Here is an 18753-nt window from a genome sequence, read left to right as displayed (position 1 = left end):
TCTTTCCAGCTCTTCTTCCTCCTCCTAAAAAAATACCACATTTATATTAAAAAACAAAATGTAAAGAAAAACAGTGTCTATTATTACATCTGCTTAGTTTTATTGTAGGATGTTGTCTACCTTTATGTCCAGCTAAGTATGTTCTTTTTACCAAAAGACACACAGAAAGTCTCTATGCAATGAAGGTATCCTGTTGTTTTTACTTCTATCAAGCATTATGCCAGGAGTTTTGCCAGGACCTTCTCCATCAATGACATAATGTCTCCATTTCAGGTTACAAACTGTGCAAGTCTGAGTAATGACTACACAGCAGTCCATCTGCTTTTAGAAGTATTTTGTCTGCTACTAGTACTTCTTTCTGGTGGATTTGTACCTCAGTTTCTACCATGTTCCTGCACCATTTACCTTGAATTACTGACACACAATTAAATAGCAGATCCCAAAAACATTCCTGTTGCAACTGATTGAGCTTCTGTCACAGCATTTAACCTTGTTTCCCACTACAGAGCATCCACATGGCATATTTAGAAACACATGAACAAAACACATTCTTCAGAGAAAGACTTCATATAGTTTGCCTTAACTATATACAATTCCCAATTCACTTAAGGCCAAGGGATGCACGTAAGAACTCTTCCTGGCAGGCATTTGATAAACAAACCTAAGAAAATTATTTAAAGAGCAATGGAGCAAAAACTCCAACAATCAAATGCATGACACAGCCTTTGCTTCTTTTTCTTATCTAAATCAGTCCAAACAAGACCAAATGCTTTCAATTTCTCATCATCAGACAATGCACAAGGATGAAAACATACATGCGCTACCATTTTATAGTACATATCACCTGCTCCACTACATTTTTTACTATAAACCTACACTAATTTGCATTTAGCTAAAGGAATGGTTTAGTGACTTACAGATGTCTTGTGTTAGAACAGCTATGTTTTTACCCTTTTTTCTACTTGGAGTTTGGTCTGAGTGTCAGTACTGAATAGGCTCCAAGTTCAGATCAAGTTTCCAAGTCAGCATAAGGAAAGTCTCCAAAAAGCATTGTTTGTCAGTGATTCCTACTTGTCTTTCCACATTCTCAGTCCAGCTGCTGTGTGCTCTCACTGTTACCCCACTGATGTATTCAGGAAACCGTTTGAGTTCTCTTCACTTCGGATTTTCATCACCTGCTATTTGGCTTTTCCTGCCTGCCGCTTCTTCGGGGGAGGCTGGCTGGTGAGGCTGACAGCCTCCAAGTCTATCAGAAGAGACTTGCATAGGGGAACAGTAAAAAGGGATTAAAGTGCTTTTGTATGGCTTTGAACATTAATCTACTGAATGCAGAAAGGAAATGCTCTCCTTAAAAACTTGCTTTATAAGTTTCCCTGTCTAGTTCACGGTACAGCTTCCATGCAGAATTATCCCCTCCCCACTTTGGTTTATTTTTTTTTCTAGAGGATTGAGACAATTTGCCATCTTTACAGTGGCAATCAAGCTAAGTACATGGAAGCAAGGGTGTGGTATAAAGCATTCCCTACTGCAACTCCAAAGCCTGGAAGTCATCACAACTGCAAGAACGCTTAAAGGATTGGAAAGCAGGCTTTTGCTTGAATAAGTTCCTCAACTTCCTCAACTTTCTCCGTAGCAGGCTGAAAAGGATGACGTTAGTAGCACTAGATGACACCACTTTATTTAGCTTATCCAAATAACTGTTGTGTAGGGCAGAGAATTTGCTAAATCCACACATATATATACAGAAGACAAAAGAATTATAATAGAAGACTCTTTGCTTGAGCAGACAAAAACAAAGAATCAGTGGCCAGACAAATCCAGATGGAAAACATAAGCGCTTATTTTTCAGAGCAAAGGAATTCATCACTGCAACAACTTACCACAGATAGGTTGCTTCATTAGCACCAGGAATCAGGATCACTGTTCTCCCTGAAAGTTCTGCTCTTTCTACAGGCACAGGCTTATGAAGAGGAATTACTGCAGGACTGACTAACATCCTGCGGGCAGTGCAGGCAGCTAGATAACTAAAACTTCCTTCTCGCCCTGAGATCGAATATTTCCTATTTCCATTTCAGTCCCAGCTTCACAAGTCTGTCATTTAATTCATCTTACTCGATTCTGGGATTAATCGAGGTCATAACAAGGTGAGGTTCATCCAGAATCTGGATGGCAGAACCCTAAAAATATGAGGTGCTGGAGGCAGAAGACGAGGAGCCCTGCCTGGCTCGTTGGCGAGGGTTAGCTCCCAAACCAAGAAAGGTGTTACGGCTCCGCTGTGTTTCATCGTCACTGGGCTCCCAGTGGATGTGGTTGTTTGGGGATGGAAGTATTCTGTAAGGGTCTAATCACAATGTATAACTCTGGTCAGGCTCAGAGCTTTTCTAGAACCTGATTTTTAGGTGAATAGAAAATATAGCCTACGGAATACAGTGTAAGAGATAGTGATATGGCGCCTTCATGCCTCACTGCAAGAAACATTCAATTTATGACAAGAAAAATTATGGTAAATATATTTTACGTCTGATGTAAAATGTACACAAATCTTTAGGGAAAGAAAGAAAACCTTTAATCATGGTGCCAGCCCCTCATTAATATGTTTGCATCTCTTTTCCATAAAGTTAATATTAACATAAATAGTTACCTTGGCCTCACTCTCCTGGAAATACCCAATAGGACAGGATGTTTACATGCAATAGCTCTGAGAATCAGTCAGACCAGACAGCAAGTGACGTATCTACATAGCCCACTATTTATACCATGCCTAAACACCAGATTATCTCAGCTAGCACCATGCAAGACAGAACACCTGCACTCTGCTCAGAAGCATTTGTATGTTCAGAGGCAGAGCTGCCCAGCACCACCCTTCCTGCAAGGTTTACTGTTCCTCTACCCGGGAGCACAGGGATCAGAAACATTCTAGAAAAACAGATACATGTTTAGTAAAACCATGAAAAAATAACCACCTACTCCAAAAAAAAGAGAAACCATGATTCTGAGTATTTCCATTCAGTTCACTGAGAAATGTATGCTCTTAAAAACAGTTTCCCCCACTCTTTTTTTTTTTTTTTAACCCCTAGGGTTTGAAAAGTCAGTGTACTACATCAATATATGGTGGAAATTAACTCTTGCCTTTTTGTTTGATATATTTTACTCTATACCTGGAGAACCTACAGAATTCTTTTTTAGTAAGTTACTCCATCTCTTAAGCAGTTTACCCTCACAGAGTTTCCATCCCTCACACAGTATTTTTTATTAAATTTAAATTTATTTATAAATTAAAAAACAACCAACCTTTCCTGTCTTAGCAACTACTGAATATGTTTATATGGTGGCTAGACAAAAATACGGAATACATTTTATACTCGCACCATTTACTTCTAATTCAAAGCATAAACCTACTTGCGTTTATAACTAGCATAAAACACAGGATGAAAACCAGGAAAACCTCAGTGGCAGTAAAACCAGGAACTGCCTACCAGCCTCTGAAAGAATTTTCAAACTTCTCATCTGTGAAATTCTAAGAGGAGCCTGCCTATGGCTGTCGAAAAGGCCTTGCTCTGAACAGGGCCATAACGAACTCCTGAAATCAGACAGGCAGTGCCCACCCAAGCTGCATGAAGAAGAGGGGAGGCAGGGCTGTGAGCAGGAGCATGCATATAGGAGAGGGAGCACCTTCCCCACGGCACTCTCCCCACGCAGGCCTTCATCTCAGACCCTGATGTATCCTCACGTAAATTTTATGCAAGTTTTTGTTTGCCACTTTTTTCTCTTCCTCATTTTATGTCTTAAAACCTGAGTCATTTACAGTTTCTTATGCCTGTTTCTGGTGGCTGGGTATACACTTAATCTTATTGTTTAATATTGGAACCTGTTGGACGATTAACAAAGAGTGACTCAGAATTGGTTGGGAAGGTGGGTGCTGGTTGGTGTAAGCAGCACAAACTTGCCTGGAAAAACCTGTTTGAAGGAGGAAATAATTATTTAAGCTGGGACTACATACACATTAGACTGTTACCTACAAACCAAGAGAAGTTACAGGTGAAAACTAAGGCACTAACTTGAAAACAAAAGTAGATTTCTGTCTCCTAAAATGGTTGCTTTGTCTCACGAAATCATAAAGACTTGCATAGACTAGACCAGAGTACTAACTCTGGGCAAGTGGAGAATCCTGGCTTCTCTGCGCGCCATGCAGCAATCCTCCACTTCATGGAGTAGCCTAAGGGGAACATGAAATGGGGTAGGCTAGAATAAGCATAATCAAGTGAGAGCTATTGCTCATCAGGATGCATTCAGGTTATCATGAATCCATGTGCCTTTATTTGCAAAATCTCACACCAAGGGACACACTTCCAGCTGCCAAGTAAAGGCAGCCTGGATTGAATGAAAACAAGCCTTTTCTGACATTGATATAGAAGAAAATTTTTTTCTGCTGTGACATTTAAATATGAGAAACAGAGGTGGTTGTTACTACTACTGCTCCCTCCCCTGCAGCCCATCTGCACTCAGGCAATTCATATAGGCTTCCAGAGGAAACAGGATTTAGTTCAAGGCAGCAGTGCTGATATATGTTTATAAAACTGTTCCTTATTCTCAGAAAGGGCTGTCTTGTACCAAAACAAGAGATGGGTGTATGTAGTAGCTTGTCTAGAAAAGAAGCATTTTCAGGCTTTAAGGGTCATGAGACAAACATCGACAACGTAGCTTAGTGTGACGGGGTTTACGTTTCATTAATGACTAGAAAGAATCTCATTTCTAACAAGAATCAGCAGCTGCATGAGCCATAGCAGTTCCTCTCTGTGGCACCATCTCTTTGTAGAGGCATCTTTTCTCTATTAAAGGGATGTGTACCCTTCTCTCAGATGAAGTAACTTCAGACAGAACAGTGTGCACAAGATTCAAACTGCAGATTTAATTGTTATTTTGACCAGGTTTAGCAAAACCACATTAATAATAGAGTATTTTATGATACGCCTAAAATGCTGGTCCTGCAGCATCCGAAGGCATGAAACAGTGTAAAATTGTAGAAAAATATGACAGAACTTCTGAGGCTTATTTTTGTCCTTCAATAGTTAAGCATGTAGCAATGAGGTATACAAATAGTTAAGCATTTTCTTGTGTATAGTTATGTTATTTTGAAAATATTTTTGCAAATCCAGCCCAAGTTAAATGATTCCATACTTTTCTCCCCCTTTAATTTTAATAAAGCTGTTTTAAAATAAACATCTTGTACATTTAAAGGGACAGTGAAAAAGTTAAATAGAAACTTCATATAAGTGTGAAATTGATTGGATTATTTTCAAGGGTAAAAGTAAAAAAAATGCATATATGAATTTGGTGGAAGGAGGCTTTTTAGAGGATTGGAAATTGTTACAGTGAACATATGAAAGGCTCAGAGTCCCTGGTCCTCTCTTTCAATCTGTATGGGGTAGACGGGTAAACCATGCAGAAATTGATTGTAAGGACACAGATTAAATATCCAGATGTATATTTAATGACTTCTTTGTTCTGTAAGTAGTATTTACATTCTAATAGTTTCTTTTCTTTTTTTTCCCTCCTCTCTCTCTTCTGTGAAAATGTTACGTTTAAGACAGTTATAAAGAAAATGTTGGGGATTTTGTATGTTTCCTTTGGCACACATAGAATTTAAAGTATGCTTTAGCTTTCAGATCTGTTGACTGTATTTATGCCATCCCTATTTCCATTGTTATGAAGCTTTATAGATAAAAACTTGCAATATTCCCAAGCCCAGACCAATCCAGTGGAGACTCTTGATGTCCCTGGTGAATTGTACAATGCATTGATTTGAAGATCTTTTCCTTGGGCCCAAACTAGTCAGCTGCTTCTCTTAACTGTGGCATTTAGACATCCCATACAAATATACACAAAAAATGCACAAAACCACTGCTCAAAATGATTCTAACTCTTCTAAAATACAGTTAAACTATTTGAGTCATTACCTGCTGATGTTACATTCTGTTGAGGAGTGTGACTATTAAATGTTTGTCTTCTTTTGTTAAATGATTCCTGGACTATTTCTTACCATCATCTGAATTAAAACAAACAAACAAACAAAACTTTATAAATCATAAAATGATGACCTGCAATTAAGCTTCAAAAGAAATAAACCCTAAACACCAGAGTAAAGAACATGATAATGCCTATTAAGAATTTGGCTATCATATGACAGTAAAAATTGTCCTAATTCATTTCACATTTAAGATCTGGGTTACACTTGTAATCCGAAGATTGCAAGATATCATAGTTTTAATCTAAAATAATGTAGTCATATGCTCTAAAATGAATCAGCCACATTTACACTATTTAAGTATGGTAACTTACAATAAACTTAAAACTTTTACAGAATCAATTGGTTGAAATATGGAAACGGGGATGAAAAAAGTTTTAAAAAGTGAGATACACAATATTAAATATAAAGGAATTTACAAAAGTAGGAGGCACCTGCCTCCCACCGTATTATGTGGCTGCTACTTTTTGCATTCAGCTACCAAACACTGAGCAAAGCTTCAGAAGCAAAAAAGAGTAATGATAACTGTCAGACCACAGCATTTTAAAGATGCTTGTGTTGTCCATATGACTATCCTGATTACATGATGAAACACGTGTGACTTTAGTGCTTCTTTCTCCCAGTCTTTCTGTGTACTCAGCCTATGAAAATTCACGTCCTTGGTGAAGTGAGAGAGTGGCAGGAGAGCAGTTTTCTGAAAGCTCTCAAGAATGCTGCAGCACAAAACTCTCCTCATGTCCTGGCAGGAAAGGTTTCCAGATGGGCAGCTGCCTGAGCCAGTCCCTCACCATGCTCTCTGAGGAACACACTGCTCAGCATTTGTTGTTTTTGCTTCTTGCCTTTGGAGGTCATCCAGAAATGACGTAGGCTGGTGCAACGCTATCTGGTGATCCTCCCCACCAATCCGTTTATGTAGAGTAGATTATCTAAATCATTTTATCCAATGTGTAGCCCGAATGAGTAATCAAAAATTGTTAGTACAAAGCTTCTGTGATGTGTTGGAGGTGGTTCCCCTGAGGGCATTTTAGTCTGTAGGTCTGAACTGACAGCACTTAAAAAAATTTAAAAAAAAGTAAGGAAAAAAAAAAGAGAACACACAATGAACCTAAACCACATCCACTTATAGGCAGCCAGGCAGGATTTAAAGATGGCTGCATAGTTTAACATTTGAATTTTAAGTTCACAGGCAGGCTTAAACTTTTTTTTCTTTTTTTTTTTTTCTTTTTTTTTTTCTTTTTTTTTTTTCTTTTTTTTTTTTCTTTTTTTAAAGCAAATGACTAGGATTTGCTCAGTAGCACTCATCATTTGCCTTGGTTGTGCATAAAGCTTTTGTGGATCACTGGCACCATCATAAGCACAAGGTGCTCTAGTGTCCTGAAGTCCTGTGGCATGAGGGTGCTCTGTAGTTACTATGCGTTATGCAGACACAGCGTTACAAGGGTTGGATATACAACTGAGTTCTCTGTGACTGTTAGATTAAAGCTCTCTTTTCACGACTAATAAACTACCCGATTCTCAATAAAGAGAAATATTTTCTATTTAGACTCACGAGCTTGCCCTTTTCAAACATAAACATTGTGTGAATTTGTAGGCTGTGTAAGCTTTAAATACTTTGAGTCACTAAAAATGACTGCATACAAGAAGACTCTTGTCCTATGCCAGTTTTATGTGTTAGTATTCTAAAAAGAAAGGACTACACAATCTCCTGCCTCTCTATAACTAAGATAACACCCAGGTGTTTTCTACATGTGCAGCGGGCAACGAGGTCCAGACAGATGCAAACTCACAGCACAGTAAGTGCTGTAAAGGGACAGAAACAAATCTCATGTTTGATGAATACCAATATTCACACACTTGAAACATTACTACTGAAATCAAAATACATGGGTTTGTGGTTTGGTGGTTGTATTTTCACTATGGCCACATGAACGCATGAGAAGAGGATTCAAGAGAAGTGTGGCTTCAGAAATCCTCTCTTGTAAAGTTCTCTCTGCTAGATGAACTTGAAAATGGCACTCCTAAGGGACTGAGAATAGATTATACATGGGCAATTTGCTCAGTATGGTGTGTACTAGAATCAGCTTGTTCCTTCTACATCTTAATGTAATTTACCTTTTCACACATGCGGAAGGCAAGAGTAAAGGACACCAAGCCGTAACAGAAGCACTACCATGTATTAATACACTTGCCATTGTTTGCTATAGCCCAAATAACGATTTGTGGCACTGTTACCTGAAATACAGAAGACTACTAAATTTCTTCCCTGGTCTTCTATATAAATGTGGATACTGCTTCCAGAGTTTGCTGCAGTTAGTGTTTCTGAGCACACGCTGAGTCCCCTCTGAGGGCTTCCTGTTTTCCTTCCATGTGTAGAATACACACAAGATACTTATGAGAGAGAGGGCAGAAAAAAAAATATATCAGAAAATGTTCTTTCAATCTCCTTACACTTGTTTAACTTGCTCAGAACAGTTGGCATTAATTACCCGCACAATAGCTTGTAACTTAACTCCACTCCCTGAATAAAGGGCATTTTGATTCATGCTGTCATGAGACAAGGTAGCAGCACAGTGACTACATTACATGCTTACTATAACATGAGCACATTTCTAAACTGCTACATTGGTCTGCCGGAGCTGCTTTCACAGACAGTTCATTTCTAATGAAGTGCTCCAGGTTGCTTAAATTGCTCTGTTTCACTGATAGATTTCCTCCACAAAAGTGGATTTCCACCTGATGCCGAAGAGAGAAAATGTTACCACCGACAAAGTGTGAACCACAGAGGTCATATTCACAATCAGGACTGAGAACACAAATCCCCTCTCTCTGTCATTATAGGTAGAAAACAAACATTCACCCAATCCTTTCTTAAATTGAAACATAATTTTGTCCTGTTCTTACCAGGCTGAGGTGATGTGTGTGACTTTGTTCCATTGCTTTTACTTTGATTTACACTTTATTATTAAAAAGAAAATCTACTTACAATTTACTGTAAATTGGAGGATATTTACTATAAATTGTAAGCAGAATGACTGTGAGAGGCAATACCCTCACTGCAGGTACCAGAAGACCAGCACAGTGGACTCAGCCCCCTGCACGTAGCAAGGCGTAGCATGGGAAACTCCACGGCAGTGAGAGAAGCTGTAAGATAAACACAGGAAAGGAGGGCCCTGGCTCAGCAGAGGGTGACCTCTAAACACACTGCCTGTTCTTTCCTCGCAGCCTTGGTACGTCCCCACAGGTTGATGTTTTGGTTGGCAACGAAGGTGAAAGGTGTGAACAAAGGTTAGGACTGACAAGCTTGTAAGAGCTCCCCAACATCCCTTTAACTGCCAGCAGCCTACCTGGGGGCCAGATCTCACCTTCATCATGTACAAATGAGCAAACAGAGGATTCTCTTAGCAAATTGCTAAATAGTGAAGTTCTGGCAACAGCACAAGCTACTCTAATTTTGCTTCTAAGCAGCAGAAGACCAAAGCCTTTGTGTTTTCAGGGAAAGATGTGGACTTTCTGCATAATGAAAACACCTAACTTTATTAACTTTTTTTTTTTTTTAACTACAGAAATGTGTGTATGTAACTGGTAGAACTGTAAAAAAGTTAGAAAACAACATATCTAACAATGCACTCTTACCATAAGTAGTTCCTGTAAAAAGCCACCAAAGCACACTGGCCTACCTGCATAAATATTCCCTGTAAAACACAGCTTGCTTACAGTGATTAATTAAGAAAGACCTGGTGCAGAACGAAACTATAGGGAGAGATTTACTACTCTGAACTTTGCTTTCTTCTGTCCTGTGTTCCTTTCATAACAAACCAGACTTTTCCCCAGCAGTCTGTACGCAGTAAAGGCTTCTTTCAGGTGAAGATGCTCTCAAGCCTGCTCTGTGAGAACCCAAATGAGACCCAAAGGGCTCAGGAGTATAGTGAGGAGACACTCACCTGGCTTTAAATCACAGCAGGCACGTTCATAGACTGCCGCTTCAGGGTCCATTGGAAAGTGGCGTTACTGGAAAGGGTGAACTGGTTTGCACAGTGCTAGCCAGGTCTCTTGTCTTGCCCCACTACACATCACCAACAAGCTCTTAAGGATTTGGACTGGGGTGCAGGCTCGTGGCATCCTTAGCCCTTTGGGTTTTGTCTATAACTAACCTTTCAGCAGCAAGAACTAATTGTGTTTTTAAACTACATACCTCATTAGCTAACACAGTACAACTTAGCACATAGGCAAGATCTAAACAGCAGCATAACTCAAATAGCATTATGCCATTTTTAGTGGTTGTTGAAATTCAAGTTGCATTGATTTTAGTAGACTGGATGAGAAATGACATCAGTTCAATTTGTTCTCTTCCATTTTAACCTGTCTACAGGAAAAGCTTGAACTTGTTCACTATGTTGGCTGTAATTAACTGTGGTAAATTTAAGTAATGTAATAATCAATTGGCTAGGGAATGTTACCTGAATATGTTTTCATCCCTCTCTCTCCTTTTATGACTGAGATAAGCTTTCCCCTTGCAGTTTGTGTTTCCATCAGTATGGAAAAGAATGGAAAGAGCAGTTACAGTATCCTGAGGAATAATATAAAGTATATGATAATATATTCTGCAACTAAAACTATGCTATTCTAATTCTGTGGGCCTCTTTTTGATGATGTTTCACTCCATACCTTCCCCATTTAGAGAAAATAAGCTTTTAAAGCAAGCTGTTCTTCCCTTTAAAGCTCCCAGAGGATTTTCAAAACTTTCAGAAGTTTCAGTATGAAAATATTACTTGTGCTTATATATTCTTGCAGCAAATGTCCTCAAAATACTTGGAATATGAAACAATTTCAGAGAGCACGTATTTGATGGCTTTTGAATTTTTATGAGGCAAAAGGAAATAAGAATTGAATGAAGGTTTGAATGAAAGTGGCAGTTTGTTGAAATTTTAACGCTGCAAAACAGTCCCTGATCAAGCAGCAGTTATTTTATTTAGGAGAAAAAGTAGATAATGAAGTAAAAATGGAAATGAGCCTCTTTAGAGCTATAAACATTGCCTCTATGAAAATGGCTTTACACAAAAAAAAAAGCTGAAATTTCCCCTTTGCAAGAATTCAGTGCTTCTCTTCTACTTGTTATATATTTATATTCCAGTTTGCCTTAAAATTCCTTAATGTTATAACATCAAACAATGGTGCATTTCTTAGCAGAAATATCACCCAGTATTGCTATCCAGCTTTCCAGGAACAACATCATTACATGCTTTAATGGCATTTAATGGCCTCTGGCTCTTCTAAGAACTGTGATTGCTGTATAGCCTTTGTAAAAAATGGCAAGATAAAGCCAACAAATTATACAGATACACCTGATTACTGTGAGGTTACAGCAGTCTCCTCCCCTAAATTAAAGGGAAGTGACATGCCAGAATCGAAGCAGGTCCAATAGGAGTGTCTAAAGCAGGGGGGAGTTATGGTTTCATATGCACATGAGGCTTACAAAAATGTTCTGCTTTGTTCAGGTACTTCAAGAAATCTTCCAGACAGAAGATATGATCATGCTATTGGAGAGATCCATAATGGCAAAGGAGTACCCTCTGAAAGTGGCTCAGACACGCCTGGAGACGAGAACTAAACGACCCAATATAGAGCTCTGCCGTGATGCACCTCAGTACCAGTAAGTAGAGGCCAGACCACCCCATCCCTTCCTCAGTCAGCTACTCAAGAAAGAGAAATTTAACAACAATGAATTAATTCAACAGGATTAGAATTGTATTCATTATGTGACAATATAAACTCTGCAAAAACAAACTAAAATCCAAGTATCTACATTGAAGTAATGGGCCAAATGTTAAGTGCGTGTGCCTTTAGAGACCCTTTCCGAGGACACTTTGGAGTCCATTTGCTTGTTGGTGGTTCATATGTTTGGGGTTTTGGTCTCATGCCCGAGTGGGATTTATTAAATGATTTTAATTCCATTCAGGATGAAACACCAAGATTTCAATTCAGGAAATACCTTATTTTAGAAACATGTTTTCCCAGACAAAATTCTGTCTTGATACAGAAGTTATCTAATGGTCAAGCTCCTTTAAAAGTTAGTTGCAAATAAGAATGAGGCAGCAACCCTTACTGTCTGAACTCATTTTCAGTACTTTTATCCAAGCATATGGTGATTCCAGTATCATCTCTGGACATGTTAGCTCATCTAGCATGCATTTTGGTCATGTAGCTGTAGGGCCTTTCCAACATATGTTGGCATCAGCTTGGTGATCCTTGTGCTATAGTCCATTGAACAGTGTGTATTGTGTCCTCCTGGATATACAAGAAGGTGTCCAAGACACTGGTCATCCTTCCCTAATGAAGGAAGGGTCTTCTGAAATTTAATCCCGGTTATCTCCCTCCCTCCCAATCCATTTGGAACACATTAGCGTGCAAGAGAACCCTATCAAGTACATCTTATTTAAAGTACTGTCTTCAAAATATTCTGTGGGGGTTTTCTCACGAAATACTGCTGCAGGGTTCCTCCCATAGATGGAGTAAATTTTGCAGTCCAGTATGAGAATTTTTGCATATTTTTCCAGAAAGTAGGAAGCTGATCCCTTTTGGCATTTGTCTCTACCGAAATCCTACTGCATACAACAGGTTCACATACAATAAGATTAATAAAGTACGTAACGTTTAAACTGAGTATTTATATTACTGTTCCTAAACATGTTTTATCAGCTCAAAAAGCTTCTATTCAAACAAGGAAATGACAGTGAATTATAGTTTATTGTACTGGCATCTTTTCACTTTTTCGTCCATCTCCTTAGCCCATAAATTGTAGAATGCAATATCTATTTTTTTCAGCTTCATAACTCCTTAATCAGATCTTGACATTTCCTTCGGTGTATCCACATATTAGATTCCTTCAACTTAATGCTCTGCTTTCCAAATCCATTCTCATAAACCATTGTTTTGGATATGAAGTCTTTTATATCCGTTTGGGTAGTTTTATTTATGTCTTTTTATATCACACAAATCACGCCTGTTCTAGATGCAGGAATTCAGCTGTGAAAAAAAAACAAACTTATGATCTAAGCACTATAGCATAAATTCAGCACTTACCTTTACTCTGGGAGCAGATCAGTCACAACTTCAGTTACTGCTGCACCATCAATTAGGTATGGAAATAAACTAGTGTCAGCATTTTATTTAACAACAAGAAAAAAAAAATAAAAACACCGCCACCACCACCAAGATGGCCTTAAATAATACAATTTCAGTCTTTACTCACTGAGTCTTGTTCTCTCCCTACTTCCCCCTGACGATCTCTTCCACGAAAATGTCTGCAGCATTATGATTGATATCAATCTATTCAGCAGGACTGCACATATCCAAGATACAAAACTTGTCCAAACTGGGATCAAAAGTGTGCTGAAGCAAAGTCACATTATTCCTCCTTCTTCCCACAATTGCCAGTGATGCTGTTGACATTCCAAAGGGTCCTGTCTGAAAGAGTTCACAAGCCTCATCTGAAATTACTGTAAATCAGAATGTCTTTGAATATTTTCTTAAACTAGAGTGAAAAGACATAAACGTGAAATTCTTGAATATATATGTAGGCGTTCTGAATCATTCCAACTCCAACCAGCTTACAGGTTACATAAAAACTTCAGAAGCAGTTGTGCAGGTATTCAGAGGTATTTTAGGCTTATTGTACACACAAATTTGCCAACAGCCTGATATGATTTCTAATATTTCAACAACAATTTTTATACAAGTATGCTGTTTACTAGACATAGCTATAGTGACAGATAATTAGTGTATCCTATTCTCCTTCCTCCGACACATGTGAATTTTGTTATGCCACAGCTCCCCAGTACAGGCCAAATTATTTTGGATGCTTTAGTTGATCCAAATCTTTGTATGTTATGTTCATCATAACCGCAATTAGTGATGGAAATTCTGACAGAGAGTATTTGAAACATGGACGCTTTTTTTTCTATCACAGTTTTTGGCTGAGCTCACATCTCAAATAAAATAGTTTTTCTTAGAGAAGTTCCTATCTGAGAAAGCAAAACCTTTTGCTAATTCACTTTTTAAGGATTTTATTTTTTACTTTTAAATAATTTAAGTGTATTTCTCTTGTTTAAAGCACAACGATTCAGCCTAATAGTTCAATTGCAATAGAGAAAGAAAACATCAAATGAACCACTTCTTTGTAACACGTAAATGTTATCTGAGTTTGCTGCTTTTTAAAAAGGAAGTGCTGATGTTGGCACTTGTTCTCTGTGTGTGCTGCCAACTTTGTAGTGAAGGGATTAGACAGAAAACAAATTAATAAAGTCTAGTTTTTCTGTGCTGTTCTGTGCTAAAGCAACTGGGACTGTCCCAAAACAAGTTACAGCTGATTCTGGAAAAATCTTTTTTTTTTTTTTTTTAATAGGCTGTGGTGCTTTGCTCATTTAATAGAACATTAGATAATAAACAAAGTTGACAGCATTAAAGAGAGTTTATCAACTCAGTGACTACACAAGAAGCTTTGCCACATCTGTGTTGATAGGCCACTGGAAGAAATGTGGCTAATATCAGCTCACAGAAAATCTTGATTTCAGAGCTCTGCTTTCAGTGGTTGTTCTGATAAGTAATTCTTGTTCTTATTAACATGCTCCTCCACCAAATCTAGATCGTTTAGCACACGTGCTGCACGGGTTTGAGCTGTCACAAACTACACAGAGTCCAGTAATATCCATCCCAAACATATACTTCAGAACTATACGTTAAGCGTTCAGCCTGGCCATGCTAGCCCTAGAGAGGCTACACAAGTAGCCTGCAAGCGAGGAGGTATCAGATAAAATGCAGAGTGGCTTCATGTGCTATTGCAGGTCAATGCAGGCAAGAAATCACACTTACAGGTGCTATACAAACTAGTTTGACAAATAGGTTTCGTATTAATTCAGTCCAAGAAGGCTGTTCAAATTCTGCCTCAAAATCTGTCCACTGTCAAAAAAGGAACGTGGTGAGGGACTGCTAAAGTTATGTGAGCAACCTGTCCCCTTCTTTTTTTTCAGGCTTGTCACTGAAGTTTACACTATAGATGACACCTTACAGACCTTAAAGAAACGTCTGCAAGAAGCCCGTGATACTCTGCAGATGCTGCTCGCCAACAAATCGAAGCTGGAACATGACATTTCTGTGAAGGCAAACTCCTTCTTCATTGACAAGAAGTGTATGGACATGCGCAAAACCTTCCCCAGTACCCCACGCCTCATTGGCTACACTTGAGCAGGAAACTTTGATATCTTTCGCACACAATATAAAAGTTGCAAAGATTTTCTGAAGATAACTTTTTTTTTCTCCCAAATAACAAAATCCAATAGAAATAAACTAACCCAAATCAATACTGTGCTTTTCTCCTTTGAACAACTGTGTAGTCTCAGCTGAAGCTGCACTATGGTGTAGAATTAGTGGGCTTGTTCTAACAGAATCAGAGCATGCTAAAATAACCATACAAATATTACAGGACATTTGTGAGTTACTAGGTAGAGAAAGCAATAGACAAACATGCTGTAGTACTTCTCAATGGAGTAAGTACAATACAGGATTTAACTGTCTGGCATATTGTGCCGTTTGTGTTTCAATCCTTGTATGGTAAAGTTGTGTTTAAATGCTTACCCTGTCCTTCGACTCTCCTCCTGTCTAGCAGTGATAAATTTTGTGTTTGTTTAGAATTAGAGGACGTCAAACAAGCTTGATTTGTAGAAGTTGAAGGACAATTTCAGTGCAACAACTTCAGGTGCACATGTAGCGTGTATTCACTGAGAGAGAATCTTTTCATCCCTACTTTTTTTTTCTTTAATTTGATCTTTCATACCTTTAAGCATAAGGAAAATATTGTGTATTTACATGAACTATTCATGAAAGATGTCTAAAGGTCTTAACTTTATAGAAATGTGTAGTATACAGCAGTAGATCTCAAAGGACTTCATGAACAATGACAATACCATTGCTCCATCATCACCAGTGAGAAAGTTAAGACAAAGAAGGGGGAATGGAACCAGCATACAGAATATGATGTACCTACAATGACTGCACTGAAATTGTCCTTCAGTCTGTAAGTCAAGATCTCTCAGCTTCCTAGATCTCAACAGAGCACTACTCAGTGTAGTGGAAAGAAGTTGGAAGAATGGGCTTTGAGATCAGACTTTTCCAGGTGAAGGCTGAAACACTGATAGTGCTGTAAAGGATTTGAGGAAGAACTAGTTTTAACTCATGCTAAAGCAGTCTGACTTTTGGACAAAACGGAATAAAAATGTTTTACTGCTATTTGTGTTTCTCTACTGGGTTTACTCACACCCACGTAGTACAGCATAACCAGCAAAGCACAATTGTAGTAACTGAGCTGTTTCCTGCTCCCTTAGGTCCCCTTTACAGAACAGCTCTAGGAACACACAAAACACATTTTACGCTGGACCAAGGCCAAATCTGAAACAATGCTAGATTTGAACATCTCCTGAACAAACTGGCTGTGTTCCTTACCTTTTGTTTTGCGTGGGTGGTGGCTTAATCCAGCTCCCAATAAAAGGAACATTGCTGAGGATCACTGAGCCCAGTGGTGCTGATACTTCCTTGCAAGTTAACCTCAGTTTTCACTGAGTGTGGCTGTGGCTGAGCTGTTTCACAATCAATTTCATTCCTTCAGTTTAAAAAAAAAAAAAAAAAGAAAAAAAAAAAAGAAAAAGTTGCATCTCCTGCTAATTGTGTCAAACTATTTACACAGTGAAATATTTGTACATATGTAAAATCCCAGAAAAACATTTTGGAATACACATTCGGTAAGTGACATCTGTGCCTACTCTGGTACTCATTAAACTCATCTCACGTTGACTGCACTGCACCTTGATTTTCTAAATTAGGGTAATTCCTGTAACTTGATTATGGATAGTGCACACTGTCTCCAACTCCCTGAGAGGAATTCCCCCAAATACGGGGGAAGTTTCCAGATACACAACTTGTGGTTATATTGCAATACATGACTGCAGAGCAGCCCAAGTGGCCACTGTGTGCAGGAGGGACTCTTACAGAAGACTTCACTGGTAATCTGGTTTGAATTAAGTCATATCTTACTGTTTCTTACTCGGAAACGCTTAACAACAAACTTCAAATGCAGACCCCCCCTTGGGACAAGCCTTTAGGTAGGAGGAACAAGGAATCTGGCTGTGTTTTGTTTCTCAGCAGGAAGACTGTTACCACTGGTAACATTTTCCTCCCTCTGTATGCCTTTGTAAGGCAGCAAGGAAGGTTTTATCACTTTCTTCTGTTACCACCGAAGTGTAGGTGTTTGATTTGCATTTCTTATATTATTCTTACAATGTAGGAAGAATAATATTTGTGTTGAGCTGTTAAATATTGACAATAGGCCCACCCTATTTATCAAATACTGACAGCTGACCAAGCAGAAGAGTAAAAATTATTTGGAAATTTGGATCAACCTCAAGTCTTTAAATACATTTCTAGAAGTTGGAGGCTTTCCCAGTTCACACAGCTATTCTAGAAATAGTTTCTCCCCTCCTTATGCCAAGAACCCAGTTAAGAAGCATATAGCAGAAGTTTAAGAGAGTTGAATTCTTATAACGCTTTTTGACAGAAAAAGAAAAAAGAAAAAATCTTTTCCTGCAAGCAGGCAACATGACTGACAAGTGGGCCTGAATCAAAGCCCTGAATTTGTAAATCTGGGGGCTTAGGGACAGAGATGCTGGGGTTGAGCCATGGCTCGGAACATCAGAAATTCCAGCTCCTTCCTGTGCCTTTCTTCGGTCATGTTCTCTCCAAGATCACAGCTCTGCTTTTGGGTGGAGTGCTCACTTTATAGTCAGTGCAAACACTGAACTTGTTTGAACAGTGCAAACTCCTCCTAGGAGTGACTGAGTAAAACCATGGGTCTACGTTCTGCATGAGAACAGTAGTTCTGAGATTCAGCGACCATCGACAAGAATAAACTGAGTACTGCAAAAATAAGAACAGAATAGACAATCATTTTCTTCCTTAACTACCTGAAATTATTATTTATTAACCTAGCATATTATATATATATATATTAATATATTTACATATTATTTATATAATATCCTAGTATACTATATATCAACCTAGTGGAAAAACCTTAGTGAAGAAAATGTTCACATCTTTCATTAATGATACCCATACATGCAGCATATTTAAGTTTGCTGATAATGTATGGCCTCTTTGTAAAAGTAAACAGTTTCCTTTAGACTATCTAAGAAAAGGGGGAAACTTCCATAGGTCTAGGCTATAAAGCTATATAATTCAAAAAGACTGGAACTCAGCTACCAAATTTTAGAGGATGGAGAGATAAGTCAGTATTTGCTTCTTAGAAGTCTGGGTAGATGGATAAGGCAGAAAACCTGGATTGTCATCTTGTTCTGCCACTGATTTACTGTGTAAACGAATTCACAAGGCATCCAGAATGCAGTTAACACAAGCTATGAAGGGAATACGTCATAGGAAACACATTTCTAATAAGCATAAAGATACTCACCCAGATAAACCTGAGAATCTCTTAATCTCTTAAACATATAAACATATATAAATATAAACATCCTTTTGTCTTTTTTTTTTTTTTTTTGTAGATCTCTCTCCGTATGAACAGGATCCTTAACGTACTCACATGCAACCACAGACCTCAAGAAGCCAGATCTACTGTATTTCCATGTATAAACCCACAAATCTAATGAGCAGATCCATAAAACTTG

General features: G+C 38.4%; 1 protein-coding gene across 4 annotated transcripts in view; it reads left to right on the top strand.

The window, feature by feature from the left end:
- TEKT5 (tektin 5) overlaps positions 1–16448 on the top strand; it is a 34855-nt gene extending 18407 nt beyond the window's left edge. For 3 of the 4 annotated variants that reach the window (XM_066977977.1, XM_066977976.1, XM_066977975.1), the window contains 2 exons: positions 11521–11675; positions 15052–16446. In XM_066977977.1, the coding sequence (XP_066834078.1) occupies positions 11521–11675; positions 15052–15265 (369 nt within the window). In that variant the 3' untranslated portion in view covers positions 15266–16446. Of the gene's footprint in view, positions 1–11520; positions 11676–15051 lie in introns of all 4 variants that reach the window. The other variant, XM_013189505.3, reaches the window with a different exon arrangement.
- The last annotated feature ends 2305 nt before the right edge of the window (positions 16449–18753 follow it).

The sequence above is a fragment of the Anser cygnoides genome, chromosome 15, assembly GCF_040182565.1.
Source record: "Anser cygnoides isolate HZ-2024a breed goose chromosome 15, Taihu_goose_T2T_genome, whole genome shotgun sequence".
NCBI lineage: Eukaryota > Metazoa > Chordata > Aves > Anseriformes > Anatidae > Anser > Anser cygnoides.
Note: the sequence above shows the minus strand (reverse complement) of the source record. Positions and strands in the feature narration are given on the sequence as shown.